General features: G+C 41.8%; 1 protein-coding gene across 1 annotated transcript; it reads left to right on the forward strand.

Moving 5' to 3' along the window:
- Window positions 1–327: 327 nt before the first annotated feature.
- fgf19 (fibroblast growth factor 19) lies at window positions 328–5,505 on the forward strand. Its single transcript, XM_040132100.1, has 3 exons — window positions 328–571; window positions 690–793; window positions 3,799–5,505. Exons 1-3 carry the CDS (start codon window positions 361–363, stop codon window positions 4,117–4,119), a joined length of 636 nt encoding a protein of 211 aa, XP_039988034.1. The 5' UTR covers window positions 328–360; the 3' UTR covers window positions 4,120–5,505.
- The last annotated feature ends 4,333 nt before the right edge of the window (window positions 5,506–9,838 follow it).

Genomic DNA, 9,838 nt, shown 5'->3' on the forward strand with positions numbered 1-9,838 from the left:
GTGCCAAGTGAAAATGATTTACTGGCCATTCAGAAAACGTCATGAGTTGTATTTTATAAAGAAAGAATCTTAGCGAATATTTAACACAATGAATTGTCATTGAGTTCTGAATGAAGTTTGCATAGACATAACAGGGGCTCCCGTTGGGGCTCGTCTGTGGCCAACGGAGAGCTATGATTCAGTTGGATGTTGTGCAGGGGTGTGTTATGGTCTGCTTCTGGGAACTGGATTTGGGGAAGAGGGTTATCTGCAACTGATAAGGTCCACATTTAAAAGGCTGGGGTAGGATGAGACTACCTTACTTCACACTGCCAACTGGAGGGAGCAGTAAAACAGAGCATACAGAGGATTTGATGAGTCATGCTTCTTCTTGTGGTCACTGTATCCATTGCCAATGTGTTTTTTGCTGCTGGAGTTGTTTGTATACCCCTATCAGACCAGGGACCCCACATCGACCACGGCTGGGACCAGGTGGTCCGGCTCAGACACCTGTATGCTGCCAGGCCAGGACTCCACCTACTGATCAGTGGGGATGGACAGATTCACGGCTCTGCATTCCAAACTCTGTACAGTAAGTAAAGCACTTTAAAACACAGACTTAACAAGATGTGATGCTTGTTGGTAAATCACATTGATGACTGAAGTAGGCTTGGTGGGATTCTTCATTCTGATGAGTATTTGAACTGCAGGTCTGCTGGAGATCCGTCCAGTGGATCCAGGCTGTGTTGCCATCAAAGGAGTAGCAACCGCACGGTTTCTCTGCATAGAAGGCGATGGAAGACTTTACTCATCGGTAAGAATTTATATGACAAGGGGACACCCTGTTGCCAGTTTATGTCTAAATCTGTTGTTTATTTATGACAGGAAAATCAGTTTAAGTTGCAAAAGTTATTATTTAGCCAAGAGTAAAAGATAATTTTGTCTCACTACCTCTGCAGAACTGGTAATATTAGCTAATAGTTAAGTGTACAACCCTATTACAAACTTAGTGGAATTTGAATTTTAGTGTGACATGTGTGCTCAGATGCAACATTTTACAACTATGAAAAAATCCATTATATCAGCTAAAAAAATGCTTTCAAATTAAAATAACTTGACTCAAAGAAGAACATTATTTACCTGAGACTAAACTAATCAAATCTCATGATAGAGAGATTATATGGAACACCAAAATGGCAAAAGTATGAAAAAATTAAATGACGTAATTAATCATATGAATATGTACAGCAAAATATATAAATTAATGATGAATTAAATTAATGATCATTTTTACTTTTAATGACTAAATTAATAACTTATCATTAATGTGACTTCATTGTTCCTATTGTAATAGTTTCATTGGAGTTCAGTTTTATTATAAAAAAATTCAATCAGTTTTATTTCATAGTCTTTTTTTTTCCTGGTTCCACTTTTATTTTATAATATTACTAATCATGATAGAGTTGTCACCAACTCCTGCCTCCTCACATTTCCCCAGTGTCTCAGTAGATTCAGCAGCTTTCAAGTGCTCCTGTTAGCCAGAGCAACAACAGAAAAAGGGACACTCTCTCTAGCTTTTGAGATTTTGGGAGTGTCTTTTTCCTGGGGAACACCTATGAAATCAGAACACTGCAGAGTTCATTCTGAATTACCCAGCAAGCTGCTGCTGTTAACACTGCCTCTTTGTTTTGAAAGTAAGAAAAAACAACCTAATGTTCTGGCTAGTTTTCTAGCATCTCCATAGCCTTTTTGAGCCAAATAAATAGGTTAAGCTACTTATTGTGTCTGCCTGTGACTGTATGTTCCTCAGCACCGTATTTATTGCAGCAGCTCATTGGCAGATTTGTAATTACATTGGTAATAATGTTGCACTTGCAAGTAACAGGAGCATGCCTTCTTCATCTGGTACCTCTGCTTCACTCAGCGCTTGCACCTAAATTCATATTCAATTTCGTTCAGTGCTTGGAGTTCAACTTCATATGCGACTTCTTTAACCACCTTCAGTATCTGTATTTCAACTTCCACGTAAGATATTATTTTTTTCCATGCATTGGTTATTTCAGATGTTGTAATTTGGAATTTTCAGCAGTCAGCCCGTGTACAGTTTCTTCAAAATTGTATCCTTTTCTAGTTTATTATAGTTTAAATAGTTCCAGCTATTTTTAAACAGTAAGGATAAAACAATGATGATGATCTGTGATCTTCTTATAAACTGCACCTTTTCAAAACTTAGCATTGCGCCTAAAAATGCTTCTCCCAAATGGATATAATTTCATTAAGAAAATTTTCAAAGAATCTTCCTTAATGATTTCTGTTGACACTGTTGACCTGAGGTCTCCTGCTGCATTTCATATGTTGGTAGACAGCTTTCCTGTTCAGAAAACACTGCATGCCAGTCAGTCATTCATTCAAACAGTCGACCGGTTCATCAACCTTTGTCCAGTGTGGTGCAGGGTAGGATGTGTTTGCAAAGTGAAAAACCTGAATGAAAAGATCCAGCAGCAGCAACAACAACCTTGGCCTCTGACTGGCTCTCTTTGGCCAAAGTAAACAGCCATCGAAGAACTTGCAGCAACATTTATGTATGTTTTTTTTTTTTTTTTTTTTTTGATTAAAGCTTTCTATCTAAAAACCCCATTCATGCAATCTATATTTGAAAATACAGGGAAGAAAACAGTAGTAAATATTCTAGCAACAACTCAAAGGTAATAGTTTTGCTGTTACAAAGACTGTAGCCAAATTAACATGCTACGAGGGCCTGGAGCAAAAATGAGCTGCTGGGACCCCATTAATCGCCCATTTTTCTCCCTCATTGTGCAATATGTGTACAGGACTACTGTGGTGGAATATTACATGGTTTGAGGATTACTGTGTTGTAATTAAGTTTTACGACTGCAACTATTGATTGACTGCTCTTTTTTCTGGATATCCAAAACCCAAAGACAATCAGTTTATGATATGACAGAAAAAAAAGCGGCAAAACCTCACAGTTGAGACTCTTGAACCAAAATAGTTACAGATTAATTTTCTGTTGAGCAAATAATTGCTTCACAAATGGCTGTAATGTAGGAATATGCACCAGGTATTTAAACTACCTTTGAGAGAGGGCCACTCTTCAAGATAGGGCCTCAAGAACAGGGTATGTATTCATCAAGCCTCTAAGAATTAGACTGATTGATGCTCAGTACCTATCCAAAGTTTGCTAACAATAGCTAACATTAGCCACAATAACCTCCTGGTCATACCAGAATATGTAACACTGTAGATTTGAAATGCCTGAGTGCACTAAGATGAGTAAGCAAATGTGTGTTTTATTACTGGTGAACTTATCATTTTTTAAGAGGAAGAATGTGCGATTACTTATTTTAAAGATTCTTAATTCTTCAAAAGTTACCTTTATTTCAGTGATATGCTATTCTGCAAAACAAATGTTTTTAACTTCTTACAAGCTAATTTTATCTGTGTAAAGAATTTCATATCAAAAGTTTTTAATATGTCAAATTAACAACTATCAAATATATTTATAGTATATAAATATATACATAGGGATGAACCTTTAGCAAAAATGGAAACTAAAAGAAAACAAAACTGGAGTAAGGAGGGAAATTGGCTGCTAGTAGATCAGTATATCAGAGAAAACATGACATTGACAAGTGCTAAAGAAAAAGTTACAATCCATCAAATAAAGTTATTTGACATATGGTCACCGGGGTGCAGTTGCCTGCTTTGTTTGGTCAATAATCCAGTCTTTCATCTCAAAAACTCAATTATTTGTAGGACATCTTTTTTTACATGTGAATGACTCTCCGTCTTTTCCAGCACACCTACAGCAGAGACGACTGCACTTTCAGAGAGCAGATCTTGCCAGACGGTTACAACATCTACATCTCTGACAGACATGGAGCCCTGCTCAGTTTGGGAAACCAGTGGCAAAGGCTGCAGGGTCGAGACAGAGGCGTCCCGACTTTGGCCCAGTTCCTCCCCAGGATCAACACCGTGGATCAGGCCTCATCTCCTGGACTGGACATCCCTGATCAGCCGAGGCAGAGCAGAGCACAAACAGAAGAACCCATGGACACAATGGACTCCTTTGGAAAGCTCTCTCAGATCATTCACAGTCCCAGCTTCCACAAGAGATGAGACATTAGCTCTGTGACACCTGTAAAACAGATGTGTCCTGGGGTGTTCTGCTTTATCTGAGAACGAGCACTCCTTCCTGCATGTTGCAGAACCACGGACTGACTGCATGTCCAGCCAGCCTGCACCTGCAAAGGTTGCTGTGAAATCCTGCCAGCACTGTCCAGTCAGATATGACTGAACAGAACACAAGTACAGTGTCCTACAGAGTGGAGAATGACATCTGTACCTGGTATAATATTCCATTCTGTCATTTTCAGTCACAGCCTTTATATTTGCTGTAACAAGTCCTCCAGCTAAACACCTATGTAGGAGGTTTTATCCCTACCGTCTGATATGACCCATAGGGGCGTTCCCTAAATTAGATAGATATACCACAGATAAAATATCAAAAACCTCTGTTGAAAAATAAATAACTAACCTTTTTATGATGTGACAATGCTGTGGTAAAGGTTACAACTTGGTTAGGTTTAGGGACAGGTCGTGGTTTGGGTTAAAATCAATTCTTTGTTAAGGTTAGAGGACCTTCGCTGTCATGATTACGATAAATAAAATGGTTAAGGCTATAGAACGACTGTGGTCATGGTTAAAAGAAACAACGTTGACTGTTCGTTTGAAATTGGACATGACCAGAGGTGTCCCATGTTAAACTCTAATGTTTTGTTGATCCATCCATCCACCCATCTTTTTCACTCTATAACATCACCTGACTTCCTCCTTTGCGCCCATCATAATTACTCGGCCACTAGAGGGCGCTGTCACATGAACGTTAACATGTTATTTTGGGGTATTTGCTGAAAAGACTGATGCTGTCTCACACAACAGCTCGATTAACAATAATCACTTAACAATAAAACATAACTGTGGTTCCTGATAAGCTGCTGCACAAACAACCAATGGGGTTGATTTTTATGGGAGGACAATCTCATTTACTGAACAAACGCCTGGAATGTGTTTGTTATTCCTCCCTGAAAAAAGCCCACACATATAGGGAGGGATGTGTTTGAAATTCTGGTTTGTTTGCAATAAATAATAGGTGACTATCAATCATCAAAGAGCACCAACTACAGAAATAGTGAAAAGAAAAAGAATGGCACAATATTAGTTATGCTGATTCTAGGAAGTGCCGTATGAAGGAGCACAAAATATGATCAGACATTAGATATTCTGTTACACTTGTTTGCCAGCTCACGCAAAGTCTATCTGGTTAGAACAGACAAGAGGTGTATTTTACTTTTACATGCCTGGCAATAATTATTGTCTTCTTGCAGGAGTATAATCATGTATTTATTGTGTTATTTAAATATCCAGCAGTTTGAATGTGAATGGCTTATATGCTTTGTTGAATGCACCTCTGTATTTTCTGTATGTATTAAAAGTTTTGGAATAAAGTCATATTGTTAAGTGTTCAAGTAGGGTCACTGTGTCTGATTAATACAGAAAATACTTTTATAAATAAAAAATATTTTATATTTATTATATATATATATATATATATATATATATATATGTGTGTGTGTGTGTGTGTGTGTGTGTGTGTGTGTGTGTGTGTGTGTGTGTGTGTGTGTGTGTCTGTGTATCCATCCATCCACCTCCCCCCAGCAATGTTTTCCAGCTACTCCCGGAGGACCCCGTGGTGTTCCCAGTCCAGATGAGGAAATATAATCTCTGCAGTGTGTTCTTGGTCTACCCCGGTGTCTCCTACCAGCTTGATTTGCCCTGAAGACCTCCAACTGAAGGCGCAAAGGAGGCATCCTAATCAGATGCCCGAATCACCTCAACTGGCTTGGTTCGACATGGAGGAGTGGCGGCTCTACTCCAAGCTCCCTCCAGATGCCAGAGCTCTTTATTCTGTCTCTAAGGCTGAGCCCAGCCAACCCTCAGGGGAAACTAATTTCAGCCGCTTCTCTCCGCAATCTCATTCTTTTGGTTACTACCCAAAGCTCATGACCATAGGTGAGAGTTGGAACCTGGATCAACTGGTAAATTCAAAACTTTGCCTTTTGGCTTAGCTCCCTCTACACCACAATGGTCCGGTACAATGCCCACTTCACTGCTGACACCTATGTCAGCATAGATATAACCATTTCCTTGACGGCTGAGTAGTGAGCAAACCCTCTGGTCCCCCATTTTTAAAAATGGGAATCACCACCCCGGTTTGCCAGTCCACAGGCACTGTCCCCAACCTCCATGCAACATTGAAGAGGCGTGTCAATCAAAACAGCCCGACAATGTCCAGAGCCTTCAGCATCTCAGGGAGAAACTCATCCACTCCTGGCATCTTGCCACTGAGGAGCTACTTAAATCCCTCAGAGATGTCAGATATATGAGTGAGGCTCCCCCAAAGTCCCCGTGAACTCTGCCTTCTCCTCAGAGGACATGTTGGTCGGGTTCAGGAGTTCCTCAAACTGTTCCTTCCAATGTCCCATGATATCTCTAGTCCATGTCAGCAGTTCTTCTCCCCTGCTGAGAACAGCCTGGGCCAAGCCCTACTTTCCAATTCTGAGATGCCAGATGGTTTGCCAAAACTTCCTTGAGGCCAAACAAAAGTCCTTCTCCATGGCCTCCCAAACTCCTCCAATGCCGAGTTATTGCATCCACAACCACCGCAACTGCAGCCCTTCTGGTCCGCCGGTCTGCTGTTTCGACAGACCCCTGGGCCAGCAAGCCCCAAAAGGCCTCTCCGTTCAGCTTGAGAGCTTTCCTCACCACCGGTGTCCAGCAGCGGATTATCAGGTTGCCGCCACGATAGGCACCGACAACCTTTCAACCACAACCCCTAACAACCGCGTCCACAATGGAGGCTTCGAACACTACCAACTCAGATTCCATGTCCCCAACCTCCATGCAACATTGAAGAGGCGTGTCAATCAAAACAGCCCGACAATGTCCAGAGCCTTCAGCATCTCAGGGAGAAACTCATCCACTCCTGGCATCTTGCCACTGAGGAGCTACTTAAATCCCTCAGAGATGTCAGATATATGAGTGAGGCTCCCCCAAAGTCCCCGTGAACTCTGCCTTCTCCTCAGAGGACATGTTGGTCGGGTTCAGGAGTTCCTCAAACTGTTCCTTCCAATGTCCCATGATATCTCTAGTCCATGTCAGCAGTTCTTCTCCCCTGCTGAGAACAGCCTGGGCCAAGCCCTACTTTCCAATTCTGAGATGCCAGATGGTTTGCCAAAACTTCCTTGAGGCCAAACAAAAGTCCTTCTCCATGGCCTCCCAAACTCCTCCAATGCCGAGTTATTGCATCCACAACCACCGCAACTGCAGCCCTTCTGGTCCGCCGGTCTGCTGTTTCGACAGACCCCTGGGCCAGCAAGCCCCAAAAGGCCTCTCCGTTCAGCTTGAGAGCTTTCCTCACCACCGGTGTCCAGCAGCGGATTATCAGGTTGCCGCCACGATAGGCACCGACAACCTTTCAACCACAACCCCTAACAACCGCGTCCACAATGGAGGCTTCGAACACTACCAACTCAGATTCCATGTCCCCAACCTCCCTGTGGACGCATGCAAATTTCTTTCGAAGGTAAGAGTTAAAGACCTCATGGACAGGGGCCTCTTCCAGACCCTGTGTTGAGATGGGAGAAACTTCCAGAAGGACAACCATCACTGCAGCACTCTACTGATCTGAGCTTTATGGCAGAGTGGCCAGACGGAAGCATGTCCTCAGGGAAAGACACATGAAAGCTGACCAGAGTTTGCAAAAAAGCACCTAGATAACTCTCAAACTATGAGAAAATGTGATTCTCTGGTCTGATGGAACCAAGATTGAACTTTTTGGTCTCAATTCTAAGCGTGACACTTAGAATTGATCTGGTCTGGAGGAAACCAGGCATTGCTCATCACCTGACCAATACCATTCCAACGGTCAAGCATGGTGGAGGCAGCATCATGCTGTGGGATGTTTTTCAGCAGCAGGCACAGGGAGACTGGTAAGGGTTGAGGGAAAGCTGAACAGAGCAAAGTACAGAGATATCCTTAATAAAAACGTGATCCAGAACACTCAGGACCTCAGGCTGGGCCAAAGGTTCACCTTCCAACAGGACAATGACATAAGCGAACAGCCAAGACAACACAGGAGTGGCTGTGGTGGCAACTCTGTGAATGTCTTTGAGAGGCCCAGCCAGATTCCTGACTTGAACCTAACTGAACATTGCTGGAGATACCTGAAAATGGCTGTCCACCAATGGTTCCCATGTAAAAAGTGATCGGGTCTGAATACTTCCTGTGTTCGCTCTATATCTATCACGCAGTTCGTTCTATGTTGATGTAAACCCACTCACATTAAAGCTGAGACTTATCCATTACATTTTTTCAAACTGAATGTACTGAAGCACAGAGTGCGAAGCATAAAAAATGTGTTACTGCAAAAATGCTTACGGTCTGGACTGTAACTCTGACCACATTTGGGTTTTGGATAAAGCCAAATGTGGATACTTTTTCTATACCTGTCAAACATTACATTCTAACATGGCACATGCAGTTAACAGTAATAATGATTGGAGATTTACCAGTCAAGGTTGACAGTAAATTCTGAAACAATAGGTCATTGGTTTCATAGTTAGACAAAGAAGCTTCTCTGTTAGGGACTGTTTATGTTGCTAAAATGAAAATTGTCATTTATCAGATTGTTTATCGAATGTAGCTGACTAGCTAGTTAATGTTAGCTGCATGACGTGGTTGGAAACTCTGTGCCCCAGTTCCAGCATCCCCCGTTAAGCACTTACAGATTTTGGCACACTCTGCTATCAAGTCTGTGAGGGCTTCGAGTCTGTCCCACTGGGAAATCAGCAAGATATTTGAGGGCTGTGTTGCTTCTTTGTAGGGCCTTTATGAACACTTTCCATAAGTCTGCAACTCTCAAGAGTTTTTATGCTGTTATTGCCTCCATTGTCTTCTTATTTCTGCTACTGTCATAGTACAACGTATCTACGAGCTGGTAGATTTTTGTTTATCCGCAGGAAAATGAATGCACATGTAGCATCAACACAATTATCAAAGTAAGTAAAGTAAAAATGAATCCTGTTTTCATCAAATTATCAGGTGATGCAGGCTATAGCTTCATTTTTGGGAGTATAATGAAGCACATTGCTTTATTTGCACTGAATACCCATATACATTCAAACAGTCTAAATACTGGAAATATTTAGTGGTCTGGACATGGCTATACCGAGGCAACAAAACATTCAAACTTCCCGCCACTACTGCTGTGTTTACAGTACATAAACATGCCGTTTAACTAATTTTTTACACTTAGGCTCTTATGTTTTTGGGTTCAGTAATCTGAAAAATGAAAAAACCCTCTATGTAAACACATAGAAACATGCACACACCACCTTGGCATTGACAGACTTGCTGGGCAGGTAGCCAGTGTTGCTGTCTTGTCTTGTAGGTGCACCTGCCCGTGGCCCATGTGGTGCCAAGATACCATACCTCCGTCCGTCCAACCGCACACTTCTTCTCCCAACATCGTTCTGTATGAGGTTTTTGCATATTGGCAGGTGGGAGAAAACATCAGCAAAATGCTACTGCAACATGGCAACAACTGTTTTCTGGAACTATAAAAGATGGTTATCACAAAGTAGCAAGGCCGGATTGGCGAAATTTAGTCTCACAGTCAACATGGCCCAATCCCCGTGTGACCACAAACGTTCCTTGCCCCTTGGCAATTGCGGCTGACATTGTGATGAATTTATAGTTTATGGACTTTAAAGTTTAA

Source organism: Xiphias gladius, chromosome 1 (assembly GCF_016859285.1).
Source record: "Xiphias gladius isolate SHS-SW01 ecotype Sanya breed wild chromosome 1, ASM1685928v1, whole genome shotgun sequence".
Lineage (NCBI taxonomy): Eukaryota > Metazoa > Chordata > Actinopteri > Istiophoriformes > Xiphiidae > Xiphias > Xiphias gladius.

What these genes read in the sequence shown, in the direction of transcription:
- fgf19 (XM_040132100.1), top strand. Translation starts at nt 361, where the DNA reads ATGCTTCTTCTTGTGGTCACTGTATCCATTGCCAATGTGTTTTTTGCT. An exon ending in TGCATTCCAAACTCTGTACA is followed by an intron (nt 572 to 689) that starts GTAAGTAAAGCA and finishes TTTGAACTGCAG; the next exon opens with GTCTGCTGGAGATCCGTCCA. An exon ending in ATGGAAGACTTTACTCATCG is followed by an intron (nt 794 to 3,798) that starts GTAAGAATTTAT and finishes CGTCTTTTCCAG; the next exon opens with CACACCTACAGCAGAGACGA.